General features: G+C 45.3%; 1 protein-coding gene across 5 annotated transcripts in view; it reads right to left on the bottom strand.

Moving 5' to 3' along the window:
• Positions 1-22,563, bottom strand: part of ANKFN1 (ankyrin repeat and fibronectin type III domain containing 1) — a 1,208,371-nt gene that overhangs the window by 194,567 nt on the left and 991,241 nt on the right. For all 5 annotated transcript variants that reach the window (XM_063961280.1, XM_063961279.1, XM_063961282.1 and 2 more), the window contains one exon: positions 13,983-14,149. In XM_063961280.1, coding sequence (XP_063817350.1) covers positions 13,983-14,149 — 167 coding nt within the window. The remainder of the gene's footprint in view (positions 1-13,982; positions 14,150-22,563) is intronic.

The raw sequence follows: 22,563 nt of genomic DNA, 5'->3' as shown, positions 1-22,563 counted from the left end.
TGTGGTAGAGGAACAACATGTCGTTATAGACACGTCTGTTTGCTGTGTGGAGGAGGCCACGCAGCGAGAGATTGCAATAGGCCCACAGGTCAGTCAGCAGGTAGAGGGGAGCATAGAGCAGTTCCTAGGTAAGGCGGAGTCACCGGTAAATTTAGAAGTTTTAGAGCGTTGGTTGGGCTGCTATCCTCTTAGGGAGGAGGCGGCTTTCTTGTTAAAAGGTTTTAAGTTTGGTTTCAATTTGCCAGTAATTAAGCCGGTTTTAGTTTCAGCCAGGAGGACTCTTAAGTCAGCTAGAGATCTACCAGAGGTGGTAAGGGCTAAGATTGCGGCTGAGTTTGGTTTAGGTCATATGTGTGGCCCTTTCCATTGGGCGTAGTTTCGAAAAAGGAGCCTGGAAAATTTCGGATTATTCAGCACCTTTCTTACCCGGAAGGGGGCTCAATAAACGAAGCGTTAGATCCTTTGTTTTGTAGTGTGAAATATCAATCATTTGAGGATGCTATTGCTTTGGTGCAAAGTTTTGGTTTTGGAGCTTTATTGGCAAAAGTGGACATAGAATCTGCTTTTAGGTTGTAACCGCTACATCCCGACTCATTTAAGTATATGGGTTTTAAACTGGATGGACAATTTTTTGTGGATAGGTGGTTTGCCTATGGGCTGTTCAGTATCATGTTCTTACTTTGAATGTTTCAGTTCATTTTTGCAGTGGTGCATAAAAGCAGGCACTAGGCAATCGGGAGTTGTCCATTATTGGGACAAATTTTTATTGGTTGGTCCTGCGGATAGTTCAGAGTGTCAAGAATTGCTTTTTTCAGTTCAATCATTATTTACAGTCATGGGGGTACCTATAACGAAGGATAAAACAGAAGGACCGGTGACACGTTTATCCTATCTGGGTGTAGAAATTGATACTGAAGCAGGGCTTTGTAGATTGCCTCCGGAAAAAGTGAATCGTTTAAAGAATTTGTTGGAGAATTTTATTTCGGCAAAAAAGATGTCTTTGAAGCAAGTGCAGTCGCTTTTAGGTTTATTGAATTTTTCTTGTAGGGTCATGCCGATGGGAAGGGTTTTCAGTCGTAGGTTAGAAAGAGCTACAGCAGGGGTTAAGAAGTCGCATCATCTGATTCATATCTCAGCAGATTTGAAAGAGGATTGTAAGATTTGGCTTCTTTTCTTGCAAGATTTTAATGGGGTTCGCATTTGGTTGCATGAGGAACTCAATAATAGTGAGCTTCAACTTTTCACAGATGCTTCAGGTTCGTTAGGTTTTGGTGCATATTTTGAGGGTGAGTGGTGCGCTGAGACTTGGTCAGAGGAATGGCGAGTTAAGGGTCTTACTAGCAGTATGCTTTTGCTTGAGCTTTTTCCGATTATTGTAGCGATAGAGATTGTTTTCTGGTGCGACAACTGAGGGGTAGTTCAGGCGATAAATAACCAGAAGACTTCATGCTCGCATGCGCTGAGGTTGCTGAGGCATTTAACGTTAAGGTGTCTGCAGAGAAACATTGAATTGAATGCTAAGCATGTGCCCGGGGTTGAGAATGAGATAGCAGATTCTTTGTCTCGTATTCAATGGGACAGATTTAGGAGATTAGCTCCATCAGCTAAGGTGAATGGTTTGTCATGTCCTGATTTTGTATGGCAGATCATCAAGCCGGCATGAAAGCGTTGGCGTTGAAAGCACTGGCCCCTGGAACTTTGAGAGCTTATTCTGCAGCTTGGGGTGATTGGCAGGAGTACATGGCCTCCAGTGGTAGGGGTAAGAGTTGGCAGGATGCGATTTTAGAGTTTGTATGGTTATGGCACGAGAGAGGTCGTTCCAAGGCGGCTATGTCAAGTGCGTTAGTAGGAATATCTTACTTTTCGCGCTTAGAAGGTTTGATAGATCCCACTAAATCCTTTATTCTTGCAAGGGCGATGAGAGGATGGGCTAAGGAGCAGTTAAGATTTAGCGATAATCGTAGACCAATTGATATAGGTCTGTTGAAGGATTTAATAACTGCTGCTTCAGGTATTGCTTTTGGAGATTATGAAATCAGTCTTTTTAGTTTAGCATTTGCATTAGCTTTTTCTGTGCTTTAAGGGTAGGGAAATTAGTGGCAAAGAATAAAAGATCAACAGAGACGGGTATTATGGCAAATAATGTTGTTCTTAAGAGAGATATGCTACTTGTTAAAATTCAGCGTTCTAAAATGGATCAGCTAGGGAAAGGTAAATGGATCTCTGTTCCTGCGCATCCGGAGCCGAGCATTTGCCCAGTAGAATTAGCAGAAATTTTTTGTCAGAATCGTCCAAGTGGGGGGAGGCAATGGTTGGTTCATAGGGATCTTATTCCGTTATCTAGATTTCAGTTTACCAGCGTTTTTAATAAGTGTCTGATAGCGTTGGACCTTCCACTAGAACAGTATGGGACGCATTCTTTTAGAATAGGAGCAGCGACTTGTGCAGCAACGGCAGGTTCTTCGGGCGAAGAAATTAAGCGTTTAGGGCGTTGGAAGTTAGATGCTTATAAGGGTTACATTCGAGGCTATAAGTTGCGTTAAATAGAAGCTTCCAGTGAGTTTGTTGTTTGGGAATCCCAGGGCCTTAAGCTACCCGCCTTTAAAGGGTGTTTGGAGTTCTTTACACCTTTTTCCTCGCAAAATATTTGAGGTTTGGTGTTGTTCACCTCCATCTGGGTCACCCAAATAACTAAGTTTTTTCCTTTCCCTGCAAACTTTGAATGGAATTTATATTATTATTAAACAAATTATTTCGTTTTACCTTTTATTACTGATTTTTTACATTATCAAGCCGGGTGTGGATTGTAGGTCATTCTTATGTCTATTGGGCCGGTAGGCATCAGGCGGCTAAGTCATTCCCTTTCGATATTAGATGGATAGGTATAAGGGGTATGAGATGGAGTCATTTATTGAGCTTACTCTCGGATTGTGAAGGGAAGTGGGATGCCCCAGATTGTTTAGTTGTGCATTTAGGTGGTAATGATTTGGGTACTTGTAAAGGTATTGAACTAATTAATGACATAAAAAGAGATTTTAAGTTGGTTACGGAGCGTTGGCCGCTGGTTAAGTTGTTATGGTCTGAGGTTATACCGCGTAGATTTTGGAGGGGCACTCAAGGTGGAGCAGCTTTGGATAGAGTGAGGAGAAAGGTTAATGCTGCGACTTCCAGGTATGTCCTTAGTGTAGGAGGTCAGGTTGTAAAGCACCCAGATTTACATTACGAGAAAGCAGAGTTTTATAGATTGGACGGAATGCATTTGTCTAAGATTGGTATGGAGCTATTTGTCACAGCTTTGATGAATGGTTTGAAGGAAGTGTGAGGCGTTGGTTTTTGTGGTGGTGGTATCGCAGTCTGGAAGCCTTCGAATTTGGCGGAAAGCAGTGCTCATCGGCGGCTCAATTTAGCGCAGCAGAGCTTGGCTAGCATTTCCCCTTTGAGAAAGGCGAGTCGGTCACTACCTCAGGGGAGGACCAGGTCACCATCTTAAGGAGGGACCAGCACTGTGCTAGTTAAGGGGAGATGGTTCTACCCAAGACGGATTGCGCAAGGGGCGGAAACTCCGCCCCATTTGTTTAATGATTAAAAGTTTTTAAGCCATGGCTGAGTTGGTACTGCTTTTTTCGCCACCAGTGATTAAGATTTCTAATTCCAGATTCGAATTTAAATAAATTTGGCTATGACCTACTTTTTTCAATCTATACAGTTGTCCGTGTCTTTATTTATTGGTTGAATTATTTAAGTTGTGGCGTAATAATAAAACATATGGGTGACTTACTACTAAACGCTTCAGTATTCTAAACTGGTTCGCCTGATTATTTTCAATTGTTAAGATTTATTTAATTGTAAATAAATATTACTAATAAAAATACAATACATTTTGGACTCATATGTCCTGTATGCTTATACCGACATTTATCGATTGGAGGGTTGTTGGGTAATCAGTGTCTAGTAGTGATGTGCACCTGAAATTTTTCGGGTTTTGTGTTTTGGTTTTGGGTTCGGTTCCGTGGCCGTGTTTTGGGTTCTGACGCGTTTTGGCAAAACCTCACCGAATTTTTTTTGTCGGATTCGGGTGTGTTTTGGATTCGGGTGTTTTTTTCAAAAGACCCTAAAAAACAGCTTAAATCATAGAATTTGGGGGTAATTTTGATCCCATAGTATTATTAACCTCAATAACCATAATTTCCACTAATTTTCAGTCTATTCTGAACACCTCACACCTCACAATATTATTTTTAGTCCTAAAATTTGCACCGAGGTCGCTGGATGGCTAAGCTAAGCGACCCTAGTGGCCGACACAAACACCTGGCCCATCTAGGAGTGGCACTGCAGTGTCACGCAGGATGGCCCTTCAAAAAAATAGTCCCCAAACAGCACATGACGCAAAGAAAAAAAGAGGCGCAATGAGGTAGCTGTGTGACTAAGCTAAGCGACCCTAGTGGCCGACACAAACACCTGGCCCATCTAGGAGTGGCACTGCAGTGTCACGCAGGATGGCCCTTCAAAAAAATACTCCACAAACAGCACATGACGCAAAGAAAAATGAAAGAAAAAAGAGGTGCAAGATGGAATTGTCCTTGGGCCCTCCCACCCACCCTTATGTTGTAAAAACAGGACATGCACACTTTAACGAACCCATCATTTCAGCGACAGGGTCTGCCACACGACTGTGACTGAAATGACTGGTTGGTTTGGGCCCCCACCAAAAAAGAAGCAATCAATCTCTCCTTGCACAAACTGGCTCTACGGAGGCAAGATGTCCACCTCATCATCATCGTCCGATTCATCACCCCTTTCACTGTGTACATCCCCCTCCTCACAGATTATTAATTCGTCCCCACTGGAATCCACCATCTCAGGTCCTCGTGTACTTTCTGGAGGCAATTGCTGCTGGTGAATGTCTCCATGGAGGAATTGATTATAATTCATTTTAATGAACATCATCTTCTCCACATTTTCTGGAAGTAACCTCGTACGCCGATTGCTGACAAGGTGAGCGGCGGCACTAAACACTCTTTCGGAGTACACACTGGTGGGAGGGCAACTTAGGTAGAATAAAGCCAGTTTGTGCAAGGGCCTCCAAATTGCCTCTTTTTCCTGCCAGTATACGTACGGACTGTCTGACGTGCCTACTTGGATGCGGTCACTCATATAATCCTCCACCATTCTTTCAATGGTGAGAGAATCATATGCAGTGACAGTAGACAACTTGTCAGTAATCGTTGGCAGGTCCTTCAGTCCGGACCAGATGTCAGCATCAGCAGTCGCTCCAGACTGCCCTGCATCACCGGCAGCGGGTGGGCTCGGAATTCGTAGCCTTATCCTCGCACCCCCAGTTGCGGGAGAATGTGAAGGAGGAGATGTTGACGGGTCGCTTTCCGCTTGACTTGACAATTTTGTCACCAGCAGGTCTTTGAACCTCTGCAGACTTGTGTCTGCCGTAAAGAGAGATCCAAGGTAGGTTTTAAATCTAGGATCGAGCACGGTGGCCAAAATGTAGTGCTCTGACTTCAACAGATTGACCACACGTGAATCCTGGTTAAGCGAATGAAGGGCTCCATCCACAAGTCCCACATGCCTAGCGGAATCGCTCTGTTTTAGCTCCTCCTTCAATGCCTCCAGCTTCTTCTGCAAAAGCCTGATGAGGGGAATGACCTGACTCAGGCTGGCAGTGTCTGAACTGACTTCACGTGTGGCAAGTTCAAAAGGTTGCAGAACCTTGCACAACGTTGAAATCATTCTCCACTGCGCTTGAGACAGGTGCATTCCACCTCCTTTGCCTATATCATGGCCAGATGTATAGGCTTGAATGGCCTTTTGCTGCTCCTCCATCCTCTGAAGCATATAGAGGGTTGAATTCCACCTCGTTACCACCTCTTGCTTCAGATGATGGCAGGGCAGGTTCAGGTGTTTTTGGTGGTGCTCCAGTCTTCTGTACGCGGTGCCTGTACGCCGAAAGTGGCCCGCAATTCTTCTGGCCACCGACAGCATCTCTTGCACGCCCCTGTCGTTTTTTAAATAATTCTGCACCACCAAATTCAAGGTATGTGCAAAACATGGGACGTGCTGAGATTTGCCCAGATGTAATGCACTTACAATATTGCTGGCATTGTCCGATGTCACAAATCCCCAAGAGAGTCCAATTGGGGTAAGCCATTCTGCGATGATCTTCCTCAGTTGCCGTAAGAGGTTTTCAGCTGTGTGCCTATTCTGGAAATCGGTGATACAAAGCGTAGCCTGCCTAGGAACGAGTTGGCGTTTGCGAGATGCTGCTACTGGTGCCGCCGCTGCTGTTCTTGCAGCGGGAGGCAATACATCTACCCAGTGGGCTGTCACAGTCATGTAGTCCTGAGTCTGCCCTGCTCCACTTGTCCACATGTCCGTGGTTAAGTGGACATTGGGTACAACTGCATTTTTTAGGACACTGGTGAGTCTTTTTCTGACGTCCGTGTACATTCTCGGTATCGCCTGCCTAGAGAAGTGGAACCTAGATGGTATTTGGTAACGGGGGCACACTACCTCAAGAAATTGTCTAGTTCCCTGTGAACTAACGGCGGATACCGGATGCACGTCTAACACCAACATAGTTGTCAAGGCCTCAGTTATCCGCTTTGCAACAGGATGACTGCTGTGATATTTCATCTTCCTCACAAAGGACTGTTGGACAGTCAATTGCTTACTGGAAGTAGTACAAGTGGTCTTCCGACTTCCCCTCTGGGATGACGATCGACTCCCAGCAGCAACAACAGCAGCGCCAGCAGCAGTAGGCGTTACACTCAAGGATGCATCGGAGGAATCCCAGGCAGGAGAGGACTCGTCAGACTTGCCAATGACATGGCCTGCAGGACTATTGGCTTTCCTGGGTAAGGAGGAAATTGACACTGAGGGAGTTGGTGGTGTGGTTTGCGCGAGCTTGGTTACAAGAGGAAGGGATTTACTGGTCAGTGGACTGCTTCCGCTGTCGCCCAAAGTTTTTGAACTTGTCACTGACTTATTATGAATGCGCGGCAGGTGACGTATAAGGGAGGATGTTCCGAGGTGGTTAACGTCCTTACCCCTACTTATTACAGCTTGACAAAGGCAACACACGGCTTGACACCTGTTGTCCGCATTTCTGTTGAAATACTTCCACACTGAAGAGCTGATTTTTTTGGTATTTTCACCAGGCATGTCAATGGCCATATTCCTCCGACGGACAACAGGTGTCTCCCCGGGTGCCTGACTTAAACAAACCACCTCACCATCAGAATCCTCCTTGTCAATTTCCTCCCCAGCGCCAGCAACACCCATATCCTCATCCTGGTGTACTTCAACACTGACATCTTCAATTTCACTATCAGGAACTGGACTGCGGGTGCTCCTTTCAACACTTGCAGGGGGCGTGCAAATGGTGGAAGGCGCAAGCTCTTCCCGTCCAGTGTTGGGAAGGTCAGGCATCGCAACCGACACAATTGGACTCACCTTTGGGATTTGGGATTTTGAAGAACGCACAGTTCTTTGCTGTGCTTTTGCCGCAAGTCTTTTCTTTTTTCTAGCGAGAGGATGAGTGCTTCCATCCTCATGTGAAGCTGAACCACTAGCCATGAACATAGGCCAGGGCCTCAGCCGTTCCTTGCCACTCCGTGTCGTAAATGGCATATTGGCAAGTTTACGCTTCTCCTCAGACGCTTTTAATTTTGATTTTTGGGTCATTTTTTTACTGATCTTTTGTGTTTTGGATTTTACATGCTCTGTACTATGACATTGGGCATCGGCCTTGGCAGACGACGTTGATGGCATTTCATCGTCTCGGCCATGACTAGTGGCAGCAGCTTCAGCACGAGGTGGAAGTGGATCTTGATCTTTCCCTATTTTTTTAACCTCCACATTTTTGTTCTCCATATTTTGCGCACAACTAAAAGCCACCACAGGTATACAATGTAGATGGATGGATAGTATAGTATTACTTATACTTATGGACGACGAGTGACGACACAGAGGTAGGTACAGCCGTGGCCTACCGTACTGCTGCTTAGTGCTTATATATAAATATAATATACTGTACAACGGACCTGGTGGACAGTGTCAGCAGCAGACTGCTAAACTAGTATGAAGAAAGAAAAAAAAACACCACAGGTATACAATGTAGATGGATGGATAGTATAGTATTACTTATACTTATGGACGACGAGTGACGACACAGAGGTAGGTACAGCCGTGGCCTACCGTACTGCTGCTTAGTGCTTATATATAAATATAATATACTGTATAACGGACCTGGTGGACAGTGTCAGCAGCAGACTGCTAAACTAGTATGAAGAAAGAAAACAAAAACACCACAGGTATACAATGTAGATGGATGGATAGTATAGTATTACTTATACTTATGGACGACGAGTGACGACACAGAGGTAGGTACAGCCGTGGCCTACCGTACTGCTGCTTAGTGCTTATATATAAATATAATATACTGTATAACGGACCTGGTGGACAGTGTCAGCAGCAGACTGCTAAACTAGTATGAAGAAAGAAAAAAAAAACACCACAGGTATACAATGTAGATGGATGGATAGTATAGTATTACTTATACTTATGGACGACGAGTGACGGCACATAGGTAGGTACAGCCGTGGCCTACCGTACTGCTGCTTAGTGCTTATATATAAATATAATATACTGTATAACGGACCTGGTGGACAGTGTCAGCAGCAGACTGCTAAACTAGTATGAAGAAAGAAAAAAAAAAACACCACAGGTATACAATGTAGATGGATGGATAGTATAGTATTACTTATACTTATGGACGACGAGTGACGACACAGAGGTAGGTACAGCCGTGGCCTACCGTACTGCTGCTTAGTGCTTATATATAAATATAATATACTGTATAACGGACCTGGTGGACAATGTCAGCAGCAGACTGCTAAACTAGTATGAAGAAAGAAAAAAAAAAACACCACAGGTATACAATGTAGATGGATGGATAGTATAGTATTACTTATACTTATGGACGACGAGTGACGACACAGAGGTAGGTACAGCTGTGGCCTACCGTACTGCTGCTTAGTGCTTATATATAAATATAATATACTGTATAACGGACCTGGTGGACAGTGTCAGCAGCAGACTGCTAAACTAGTATGAAGAAAGAAAAAAAAAACACCACAGGTATACAATGTAGATGGATGGATAGTATAGTATTACTTATACTTATGGACGACGAGTGACGACAAAGAGGTAGGTACAGCCGTGGCCTACCGTACTGCTGCTTAGTGCTTATATATAAATATAATATACTGTATAACGGACCTGGTGGACAGTGTCAGCAGCAGACTGCTAAACTAGTATGAAGAAAGAAAAAAAAAACACCACAGGTATACAATGTAGATGGATGGATAGTATAGTATTACTTATACTTATGGACGACGAGTGACGACACAGAGGTAGGTACAGCCGTGGCCTACCGTACTGCTGCTTAGTGCTTATATATAAATATAATATACTGTATAACGGACCTGGTGGACAGTGTCAGCAGCAGACTGCTAAACTAGTATGAAGAAAGAAAAAAAAGCCACCACAGGTATACAATGTAGATGGATGGATAGTATAGTATTACTTATACTTATGGACGACGAGTGACGACACAGAGGTAGGTACAGCCGTGGCCTACCGTACTGCTGCTTAGTGCTTATATATAAATATAATATACTGTATAACGGACCTGGTGGACAGTGTCAGCAGCAGACTGCTAAACTAGTATGAAGAAAGAAAAAAAAAACACCACAGGTATACAATGTAGATGGATGGATAGTATTACTTATACTTATGGACGACGAGTGACGAGTCGACACAGAGGTAGGTACAGCCGTGGCCTACCGTACTGCTGCTTAGTGCTTAATTATATATATAATATACTGTATAACGGACCTGGTGGACACTGCAGTGTCAGCAGACTGCTAAACAAACTAGCATGAAGAAAGAAAAAAAAACACCACAGTGTTTTTCAGGCAGACAAACGTATACTGGACTGGTGGTCACTGTCAACAAAACTGTGCACTGTACTCCTGCTATAACTGCTCCCCAGTCCCCACAATTAGGCAGTGTGAGCAGTGCACTCAGCACAGATATATCATGCAGCAGTGCAGCACACTGAGTGAGCACAGATATGGTGGAGCGTTTTTTTTCAGGCAGAGAAACAACCGATTAAACTCAAAACCCTGCACTGTACTCCCTAACAGCTGCTCCCCGTCCCCAATCCTCCCCACAATTATAACTAACTTAGTTCTAATATAATACAACGGACTCGGAGAGGACGCCAGCCACGTCCTCTCCCTATCAATCTCAATGCACGTGTGAAAATGGCGGCGACGCGCGGCTCCTTATATAGAATCCGAGTCTCGCGAGAATCCGACAGCGGGATGATGACGTTCGGGCGCGCTCGGGTTAACCGAGCAAGGCGGGAGGATCCGAGTCGCTCGGACCCGTGTAAAAAAAAGGTGAAGTTCGGGCGGGTCGGATTCCGAGGATCCGAACCCGCTCATCACTAGTGTCTAGCTCGTGAAATTACCCTGGCACCCAAGTAATATCACTGTTATGTCTAGATGCCTGCAGCTGAATGCATTGTAATGTCACAGAGGTACTGTCTGTCTGCAGCTGAATGCAATGTGATGTCACAGAGGTACTGTCTAGCTGCCTGCAGCTGAATGCATTGTGATGTCACAGAGGTACTGTCTGCCTGCAGCTGAATGCATTGTGATGTCACAGATTTACTGGTTATCTGACTGCAGCCAGTAGCGGATCTTGCCACGGGCAAGCAGGACTTTTGCCTGGGGCGCCGCACCATGGCAAGATCCGCTGCTGCTGTGTCTCCTGCTGCCGCTGCCCGCTGTCCCGCTGCCCGCTGCGAAGGGAAACTAGATGCGTAGCGTCTACTTTCCCTTCGTCGGCTGCCCGTTGTGAAGGGAAACTAGATGCTACGTGTCTAGTTTCCCTTCGTGGAGAGGACCTTCACTGTAATGATGTGCGGTGCGCATTGACATCATCGCGCACCGCACAGCAAAGGTCCTCTCCACGAAGGGAACTAGACGCTTAGCGTCTAGTTTTTCTTCGTGGAGAGGACCTTTGCTGTGCGGTGCGCGATGACGTCATCGCGCACCACACATCCTACTACAGTACAGGGGGCGTAACTGACCACGCCCCCTGTATGAAGCCACGCCCCATAATGCCGCTCGGGGCGCAAGAAGCCCCGGAACCGGCCCTGACTGCAGCTGAATGCATTGTGATATCACAGAGGTACTGATTAGCTGCCTGCAGCTGGATGCGTTGTGATGTCACAGAAGTACTGTCTAGATGCCTGCAGCTGAATGCATTGTGATGTTACAGAGGTACTGTCTAGCTGCCTGCAGTTGAATCCATTGTCAAATCACAGAGGTACTGTCTAGCTTCCTGCAGCTGAATATATTGTGATCTCACAATCTAGCTTTATGCAGCTGAATGCACTGTTAAATTAGAGAGGTACTGTACTCAGAGGCGGATTGGGATGGAAAACCAGCCAGGAAATATATACAGTAGAAGCAGCCCTAATGGAGGTACGGTCTGATGTGGGGGTGGAATCCCTCCTCATAGGGCCTGATTGTATGCAAAATTGGGCCTTCCATGCATCTTTTGTTGTGCCTGAGACCAGAGGCAGATTGGGAACTTAAAGTGGCCCTGTACAATTTTGTAGAAGTGGCCCAACATGGAAAGCACAAGAGGTATAATATACCGTTTAGCCCAGACAGCATCACTGGATGACAGAGTTGCTGTTCTGCAGAGATGGAATAACAGAATGAATGGGGACAATGCAGTGTACTGAGTGCGGTGGGCTGCCTATCATATTGAGGGTGGGGCCACATGACAACACACAAAACAGGCCCCCCAGAGACGTCAGACTTCCAGAAAACTTCCTGGTGAGTCTTATGGCCAATCCGTCTATGCTGTTATATTAGGTATGCACCCAGTACTTTAAGTGTGAAAATGCAAATGAAAGCCCTGTGCCACACAGCCCGGGAGAGATAAGCCCACTATTGTCTGTGGTGATGCCTCATCACCATCATTTCGTTACATGTCATAGGCACTAAGCAGGGCACAGATACACACATTGCTGTGTACTACCCTAACCCACCACACCAGCTCTTTGTGTCCACACCACAGACCCCTAGCACTCTGTCAGATCAAAATTGTGTGAGGGAACGAAGAGGGAAAAACTAAGGTGTAAGGATTTTAGGGTTAATTTAGAGGTTTGGGTTAGGGTATTACAGTTAGTTTGGGGTAGGATAGGGTATTAGGGTTGTGTAGGGTTTAGCAGATTGGGTGCAGGTTAGGGTATTGGTTAGGGTGAGGTTTGGGGTTAGGGATGCGTTAGGGTTAGGATTAGGGTAAGGATGTTATTTTATAAGATGAGAAATGTTTGGAGACACAAAATGGTTTCTTCCACTGCATGTGGGCAGTTGGTTTCCTTTAAATGTGACACAGGTTTCAAATTTACTTTCAAAAGACCTGGGGCCTAATTCAGATTTGTACGCAATGTCAATGTTCATGCAACTGAGTGATTATTGATAGTCTGTGCATGTGATGCGATCGCACTATGCATGCACCAAGCTACTTTTGTGAGGCGCTCACAACCTGGAATGAAAATATAGTGCTATGGATTGTTGAACGAGGGGGGGGCCCAAGCCAGTATCTTGCCCAGGGCCTCATGAGGTCTAAATCCGTCTCTGCTTAAAGTATATTTAGTAAACATTGGCATACCACCCAACCTTCCTAATTTCAGCTGTACAGTCTGATTTGAGCACACTATGTTGTAGCCACAACAACACAAGTAACAGTCTCATCTCACATCCTGATTCCAAACTCCCAAATGTTGAGACATACTGTATGCATTGGGCCTCATTTATAAATAGGAGAAAAGTGAAAACCTGCTCCTGGACTAATTATGTTGCAATGGAAGTGGTGCAAATTCAGTTTGTTTCTGCATGCAGGGCAAATATGTATGGGATACTTTTGTAAGTAGCACACAATACTGGGCAGCTTTATTTAGGAAATGCCCTTCTAATTTGTTGGCATATTTTAATACATCCACCCCACACTCCCTATCCACTGCAGTGCAAAATGGTTTTGCCTAGGTGAAATTTTGCTCCTGTCTTGCTTTACTCCTAGCTCTAAGGGGCCTATTTATCAATTAATATTTGACAGATATCTCCCAAAATCAGTAGTCTGCAAATATTATTTCCAGAATGTATCTATGGGGGATTCTGCTGAACCCCCATTTTCTACCACAAAAGCAGCCCCAAAGAAACCTATGGGGGCTTCTTACTTGCTGAATTTACTGGGCTCTGGAATTCAAACACGGCAGATGTATTAAGCCTGGAAAAGGCATAAAGAAGTGATAAAGCGGTGATAAGTGCAAGGTGATAACACACCAGCCAATCAGCTCATAACTGTCAATTTACATATTGGAGCTGAGTGGCTGGTGCGTTATCACCTTCCACTTATCACTGCTTTATCACTTCTTTATGCCTTCTCCAGGCTTAATACATCTGCCCCATAGAGTTAACTGCACTGCCAGAGCCTGTACACGGGCCCCACCCTCTCTTAAATGGCCCTTGCAGGGTGGTACTTAATTTTTTTATTGCCGAGAATAGTGGTAGTAAGATATTATAATTACCGGGCAGCATGGTTTATACTGGCATAACTGTATACCCTTTAACTGGAGTTGCTGATGACTCTATAATCTAAATCCATATTAGAATGCATATATTAGTTTGCAACGCATAACATTTTTTTTTTATTGAAGTTTCTGTGGGACTGCTACACTAGATAACATTAGTTTTAAGATCATTTCACTTTAATTGTATCAAACAACAACTTTTAATAAGGAGACCAAGCTGAACTTGACATAAAAATATCTGTTTGCATTGAGGGTTATCCTGCATACCTAGGAACTTGATAGACCATCATACCTGTATATAGTCTAAGACTTGCTGGTGTCTCTGCTTTGCAGCTCCAACTTCGTCATCCGTAATTGCTTCTCGCAAAGCCTGCTGGGAAATTAAGGAGTCCAGCTCTACTATTGCAGACAAGCGGCAATACAGGTTGATGAATTTCTCTTTGTGGCAGCAAAAGTGAACTGCAATTTAAAAAATAAAATAGAAAATAGAGTGTCTGATTAAAGACAACAATTTCTTGTCTATTTCTGCTGAAATGTTTCTGCATATAGGTGTATATGCGTACACAGTATATAAATGTCTGCTGTCACAGGTGCATGCAATAAAAAATAAAGGACAGGGACTTTCCCTTTTTATACACTGTCCTGCCGCACCACCCGCAATGTCCCACGGGAGGTCTACTTTCTCACCATACCTCCTAACATCTGGGAGTAGATAAGGGGCACTGGCATATCTATAATGGGTGTAGTGTGCACTGTACACACACCCCCTGAGTCCAGAGGGGGGCCCCACCGCACATGCGGCACCAATTTTTTAAATACTCACCCCTCCGGAGTCCCGCGCCAACGTCAGCAGTGCTGTAGAGTTACTGTGAAAATGGTACAGCGACCATTTTCACAGTGTTCTGCGCACGCGCAGTAGAAAAATCACTGGGAAAATGTCCGTTGTGTCATTTTCACAGTGATCTACACATGCGCAATGGAGTCTGAGCCCTCTAGTCCCTGATAAGCAAGTCCGAAAAAGTGGTGTGATCTCATGGCAAGGGGCAAGACCTTGTGTCATGTCCCTGTTCACATTACTCGGAGGATGGCGCCCAAGCTCACTCCTGAAGAGCAGAAGTTAAGTGGCTCCCCCTTACCTGTTCTCAGATGTTGGGAGGTATAGCTAAGTGGACAGAGACAATGAAATACACTTGAACTCTGACATGTCATACCTGTTTCTACAAAAAGGGTTTCTGAAATCACAATGACTGGATCTAGTGGATGTTTCACGTGAGGCAAGTTCGATATACACTGCATACAACCATGAGTATCCGGTATCATATTCTCCTTAGTACAGATTAACCAGGTAGCTCAAAAATGTTTTTGTTTTTTTTCTAATCCTCCATAGTATCCAGAAAATTCTGTACAGTAGTGCAAGCTAAGCATTGTGTATGTTTCCATTACCTTTCCAGAGAGCACCCCTTTTCCCCTGTAAACAGATTCTGACTCTTTCAGTAATAGGTCTAATATTTACTTACATTTTAAATTATTACTGTATCGTACATGCATTTTTTCAAATTGACCATGGATTAGATTATACAGGCAATATCTTTCCTCATTTCTGCAAGATAATTGAAGCTCTACTGCAGCGGCTCTTAAAATGTGTATCACAATATCCTAGTGTGTTGTGAGTAGGTCCATGATGTGTCACACACAATTATATTCATATTGTGGTAAGAAGTGCAGGCTTGTCAAAATAAAGGGGGTAATTCCAAGTTGATCGCAGCAGGAAAATGTTTAGCAGTTGGGCAAAACCATGTGCACTGCAGGGGGGGCAGATATAACATTTGCAGAGAGTTAGATTTGGGTGGGTTATTTTGTTTCTGTGCAGGGAAAATACTGGCTGCTTTATTTTTACACTGCAAATTAGATTGCAGATTGAACACACCACACCCAAATCTAACTCTCTCTGCACATGTTAAATCTGCTTCCTCTGCAGTGCACATGGGCCCTCATTCCGAGTTGTTCGCTCGCAAGCGGATTTTAGCAGATTTGCTCATGCTAAGCCGCCGCCTACTGGGAGTGAATCTTAGCATCTTAAAATTGCGAACGATGTATTCGCAATATTGCGATTACACACCTCGTAGCAGTTTCTGAGTAGCTCCAGACTTACTCGGCATCTGCGATCAGTTCAGTGCTTGTCGTTCCTGGTTTGACGTCACAAACACACCCAGCGTTCGCCCAGACACTCCTCCGTTCCTCCGGCCACTCCTGCGTTTTTTCCGGAAACGGTAGCGTTTTTTCCCACACGCCCATTAACACCCATTTCCTGTCAATCACATTACGATCGCCAGAACGATGAAAAAGCCGTGAGTTAAATTCCTAACTACATAGCAAATTTACTTGGCGCAGTCGCAGTGCGGACATTGCGCATGCGCATTAAGCGGAAAATCGCTGCGATGCAAAGATTTTTACCGAGCGAACAACTCGGAATGAGGGCCATGGTTTTGCCCAACTGCTAAAAATTTTCCTGCTGCGATCAACTTGGAATTACCCCCAAAGTCCCATTCATCACCTGGGGTCAAATGTAATGGTATCCGGACTCCAGGTCGACAACAACAAGGTCGACACACCTTAGGTCGACGCCAATTGGTCGACACACCTTAGGTCGGCTTGGACAAAAGGTCGACATGAACAAAAGGTCGACATGGAAAAAGCTCGACATGATTTTTTCACAATTTTTTTCTTTTTTGGAACCTTTTCATACTTAACGATCCACGTGGACTACGATTGCAACGGTAATCTGTGCCGAGCGAAGCGAGGCACCTCTCCCGAAGCATGGCGAGCGAAGCGAGCCATGCGAGGGGACACGGTGCACTAATTGGGGTTCCTGGTCACTCTACGAAGAAAACAACACCAAAAAAACATAAAAAACTCATGTCGACCTTTTCCCATGTCGACCTTGTTCATGTCGACCCTTTGTCCATGTCGACCTTTTGTCCATGACGACCCTTTTGTCCATGTCGAGCGAAGCGAGCCATGCGAGGGGACACGGTGCACTAATTGGGGTTCCTGGTCACTCTACGAAGAAAACAACACCAAAAAAACATAAAAAACTTATGTCGACCTTTTCCCATGTCAACCTTGTTCATTTCGACCCTTTGTCCATGTCGACCTTTTGTCCATGCCGGCCTAAGGTGTGTCGACCAATTGGCATCGACCTAAGGTGTGTCGACCTTTTTGTTGTCGACCTGGAGTCCCAGACCCAAATGTAATAGAGTGAGAGTTTCAGAAAGTGAGAGATTTGGTAAGGTTTTTCAGTTTTTTTTAAAGTGGCAATCACTTACACTGCAAAACCAGGTTGATCTTGCAGTGTAAATGATTGCCACTTAAAAAAACACTGCAAAACCTTACCAAATCTCTCACTTTTTGAAACTCTCACTCTATTACATTTGGCCCCTGGTGTCCTGTAGCATCATAGAGAAGCTGGAAGCAGGAAGTCAGTGGCAGCAGTGCAGACATCTCAGCATCAAGAAGTCTGCCACGGAGAGGCAGCCACAGACAGGGGCAGACTGTAGATGTATGATTCTCCGATATGGGGGACAAGTGTTATCAGAGTGCGTTATGTGCACTGATACAGCTTCTCCTCATTGTATGACTCTGGCGGTGTGCATGCTGCTATCTAAAAGGCAGGGCAATGTAAGAATAGTTAGTTGCACTCACCGTTCCAACACCTGCAGCTATTGATTTCGATAGCTGTCCCTGGCTGTGGCGGCTGCCGGCTCCAGGCTACATGTGAGAACTTGTGTGAGTAGCGAGATCTAGCGCATGCGCCCTGCAGCCGGCATGAGGGAGAAACACAGTGCATCAGCACTAAGCTGATGCACTTTGCGCTTTAGTGGGGATCGCCAGAGGGGGACGTTTTCACTCCCCCGCATCTCATTAATGTACTTCCTGCTTTGCATCGGTAAAGAGGCGAAGCAGGAAGAGCAATATTACATCATCTACCCTTCAGTTGGACAGGAGACTTATAGGCCCTACACACTGGCCGATTTGTTAGAAAGATATGAACGATCTCGTTCATAAATGAACGAGAACTCGTTCATATCTTTCAGTGTGGAGGCTCCAGCGATGAACGGTGCGCGGCCCCGCGCTCGTTCATCGCTGGTCCCCCGTCGGCTGTACATGCAGGCCAATATGGACGATCTCGTCCATATTTGCCTGCACTTCAATGCAGCCGGGTGACGTGAAAGAACTTCACTCCCCCCGTCACTGCCCCCCCGCCGCCGGGTCGCTCGTTGGCCGTATCCGCTGTCGGGCAGCTCGGCGGCGGGTCGGCCAGTGTGTAGGGCCCATTAGAGGAAATGTAGGTGAAAGGAGTCCTAAGGTAAGTAAACAACATGGGTTAAAGAGAATGAGGATGGATAGGAGTTTGTATGTAATGAACCGCTGGGAGTGAGTACTTTAGGTACAATAAAGTTAATGTACATTTCTTTTTACAGCTTAAAATTGTGTCACACATGTGGATGTCACACTTCAGTGTGTCGTGGCAGAAAAAAGTTTGAGAAGTACTGTTCTACTGAACATACAATATAGCTGTGCCTCAAAGGTCTACCTGAGGCTTACATTAAGACTTGCATCTTTTTCTTCCCTACCCTTACAACTATGAAACTATATTTTATACTGTGTAATGTGTTGCAATATGGAGAGCACAGTCTCCATGATGCTCCTTGAGAGAACCATCACTCTGTTGTTATGAGGATGTATTACCTGTGTGATTTCGCGAGAAACAGGTACGATTTTGCTTGAACATGTAGCTGTTTCCGGGGATTTGGTTTCGCTGCCTGTGGCAGCGCCCTGACCCGCATCCCCCATCTTCCCCTGGCAGTGGTCACATGACGGGGAAGAGGTCATGTGGCCGGGGGGAACTGGAAGTGGAGCGCTGCATTGGGAGCAGGAGCCAGCACCCAGTGCAGTACAGAAAAGCCCCGATATGCCACAGCTTGTGCTAGCTTTTCAGGGCTATTAGGATAGCCCTGGTCAATATCATTGCCATATAAAATATCTGTAACTGGAACATCAAAGAATCATGTCTAGGACAGTGGGTCTAATTCAAGGTTGATTGCAAAATAAAATTATTTTCCTCTAACGGTCACTGAAGTTGGGACAGATATAACATGTGCAGAGAGAGTTAGATTTGGGTGGGGTGTGTTCAAACTGAAATCTAAATTGCAGTGTAAAAAAATAAAGCAGCCAGTATTTACCCTGCACAGAAACAAAATAGCCCACCCAAATCTAAATTTATCTGCACATGTTATATCTGCCTCCCCTGAAGTGCACATGGTTTTGCCCATTAGAGGAAACTGTTATTTTGCAATCAACCTTGAATTAGGCCCTATGGGGGTCATTCCAAGTTGATCGCTCGCTAGCTGTTTTTAGCAGCAAACGCTATGCCGCCTCCCACTGGGAGTGTATTTTAGCTTAGCAGAAGTGCGAACGAAGGGATCGCAGAGCGGCTACAAAATAATTTTGTGCAGTTTCAGAGTAGCTTCAAGACCTACTCAGCGCTTGCGATGACTTCAGACTGTTCAGTTCCAGTTTTGACGTCATGAACACGCCCTGCATTCGCCCAGCCACACCTGCGTTTTTCCAGCACACCTGCGTTTTTCCGAACACTCTCTGAAAATGGACAGTTGACACCCAAAAACTCCACTTCATGTCAATCACTCTGCGGCCACCAGTGCGACTGAAAAGCTTCGCTAGACCTTGTGTGAAACTACATCGGCCGTTGTGAAAGTACGTCACGCGTGCGCATTGCGCCGCATACGCATGTGCAGAAGTGCCGGTTTTTTTTGCATTATCGTTGCACAGCGAACATTTTCTGCTAGCAATCAACTCGGAATGACCCCCAATGAGCAGTAAATTCAAAGTAGTTTTAACAATGTCCATCTGGAAAGAACTATACTTTTTCAAATACACAATAATAGTCTATATCAATGCAAGTTATTGACTAATTAGAAATTTGGAAGTTTTCAATTTGCTGAATTGGGCCAATAATTACATGTAATTTTTAGATGAAAAAAATAAATGGCCTCAAATTATCCCCAAATCAACTTTTCCGTTAGTTTATGCACCCCAAACTTATTGAAAGTATTTTATTTAATTGAAAAAAATTAAACGTGGCCTCAAATTACCCCCATTTTAAATTTTTTCACATTTATTTTGCATTTTTTGTTTAATTCCTTTGAAATTAAAAGAAATTCGTAAGCTTTTTACTTGAACTTTTTTTTTTTAAATGCACAAATCAGCCATTTGAAACGTTTTAAAAGTGTCCAGTACTTTCCTTATACAGGTATCCACTGACAGCCTATTTTATGGTCCTATTAACTAAGGGCCTAATTCAGACATGATCGCTGTTGTGCGAAATCGCGAAGAGGGCGATTACCGAATGACTGCGCATGCATACGAATCATAACGCGCAGACGCAAGGCCAAACTGCGAAAAAATCCTGCATCTTTTTGGATAGCTAGGTGTATGAAGCTTAATTTACAGGAAGCAAACGTTTGAGGGTGGTAACTGGAATAGACTGAAACCTTTTGTTGGCAATCACAGCCTCAGCTATGTTGGTCATGTGACCGGTTTGTCCTATCACTAAGGCTCTGGGATTAGGCGCCTTATCAATACTGCTCTGTTTTGGCAGTTCAACTGCTTAACTCCAGTCATTTTTGGATTGTGAACCTTTGGCTTCTTGTCTTCCTAGTGTTTCCAGAACCATTATCTAGTTATTCTTTGGATCTCCTCATTGCACTTTCTATTGAACTTTCTATAGTGCCTCATACAGCACAGTTCTTCCAGCAGTGTCTGCAGTGCCTCATACCTCATAGTTACAGAATTTGCTCCAGCAACTCTCCAGTGTATTATATTTCACAGCTCCAGTCTTTTCCCCGCATTCTCCTCAGTGCCTCATACCTCACACCTCCAGCCTGTGCACCAGCACTGTCCACCGTGCCTCATACTTCACTGTTCAGCTGTGCCTCACCATACTCTGCCACAGTTCTGTCCAGTATTCCTGGGCGGTTTAAGAATTATGACCCCTCCCCCTAATTATAGCTCCTCCCACTTAGAGATGCCCTTCCCGTTTGCTTCTAAAATTTCCTATTGTTGCCAATACTAATAAAATGTTGCCGGTTAGTGGAGAGAACCCTGTGCACTGGTGATACAGACTGGCGAATCACCATTCCTGCATAGCACACAGAATGAGACGAAATTCACATTATAGCACACAAAATGAGCCAAAATTCACATCATAGCACACAAAATGAGCCAAAATTCACATTATAGCACACAAAATGAGCCGAAATTCACATTATAGCACACAAAATGAGCCGAAATTCACATTATAGCACACAGAATGAGCCGAAAATCACATTATACCACACGGTATGAGCTAAAATTCACATTATAGCACACAGAATGAGCCGAAATTCACATTATAGCACACAAAATGAGCTGAAATTTACATCAGATCCACAAATGACCCCAGCGGTGCCAGATACTTAAATGCCATCCAGCGGTGCCAGATACACATGACCCCAGTGATGCCAGATACACATGACCCCAGTGGTGCCAGATACACATGACCCCAGTGGTGCCAGAATACAAATGCCCCCAGTGGTGCCAGAATACAAATGCCCCCAGTGGTGCAAGATACAAATGCCCCCAGTGGTGCAAAATACAAATGCCCCCAGTGCCACAGTGGTGCCAGATACAAATGCCCCCAGTGGTGCCAGATACATATTCCCCCAGTGGTGCTTACCCTCCTGCTGCCAGTGCCACTGCCGCCGATTCCCGTCTCTGATGCTGAGGGGGAGCGAGCGCACTGCGTGTCTCTTCTGAGCCTCCCTTCACTGAGTCCATGTCTCCGGCGGCCATTTGAAATATAGCGCCGGCTTGTGAGACAATCAAAGCTCATGGGCCGGTAGCCAATCAAGAGCCGGTCCGTGAGCTCTGATTGGCTGACAGCCACAGACATTTAAAATGACTGCCGGAGACGGGGACACAGTGGGCAGGAGAGGCGCGCGCAGCGCTCTCCTCCCTTCAGCATCAAGAAGAGACAGGAATCGGCGGCAGCAGCAGGCGTGTATGTGCGTGGGTGGATGCCCGTGCGCACGCCTACACTGTCACTCTTCCGCTCTCTCTCTCCTTCCCCTGCCGCGCTGTTCCGCTCTCCAGTCCGGCACCGTGGCGGGACCCGGCCATCCATCCCGGTGCCGGTATGTGTAGGGGGGGCGTTCGCCCGAATCGCCCCCCGCTAAATCCGCCACTGAGTGTTCCTGTATTACTATCGGAGACCCATATACTGTAGTACCTTGTGCCTCTTTCAGTTACTATATTACCAGCAGAATCACAATTCAGTACTATCTATCTATCTATCTATCTATCTATCTATCTATCTATCTATCTAAAGCAGCCAGTATTTACCATGCACAGAAAAAATATAACCCACCCAAATCTATCTCTCTGGGGGTAATTCAGACCTGATCTCTGCTGTGCGTTTTTGCACAGCGGGCGATTAGGTCCAAACTGTGCATGCGTATGCACCGCAATGCGCAGGTGCATCGCACAGGTACAAAGCGAATTACCGGTCAGTGATAGATTTGTGCACCGGATCCGTTCGCACGGGCGATCGCAAGGAGATTGACAGAAAGAAGGCGTTTGGCTGTGTCAACTAACCATTTTCAGGGAGATTCTGGAAAAACGCAGGCGTGTCCATGCGTTTGCAGGGAGGGTTCCTGACGTCAATTCCGGTCCTGGATAGGCTGATGTGATCGCAGCGGCTGAGTAAGTCCTTGGCTTCGCAGAGACTGCACAAAATCTGTTTGTACAGCTCTGCT

The sequence above is a fragment of the Pseudophryne corroboree genome, chromosome 3 (assembly GCF_028390025.1).
Source record: "Pseudophryne corroboree isolate aPseCor3 chromosome 3, aPseCor3.hap2, whole genome shotgun sequence".
NCBI lineage: Eukaryota > Metazoa > Chordata > Amphibia > Anura > Myobatrachidae > Pseudophryne > Pseudophryne corroboree.
This window is presented reverse-complemented; position numbering and strand designations above follow the sequence as displayed.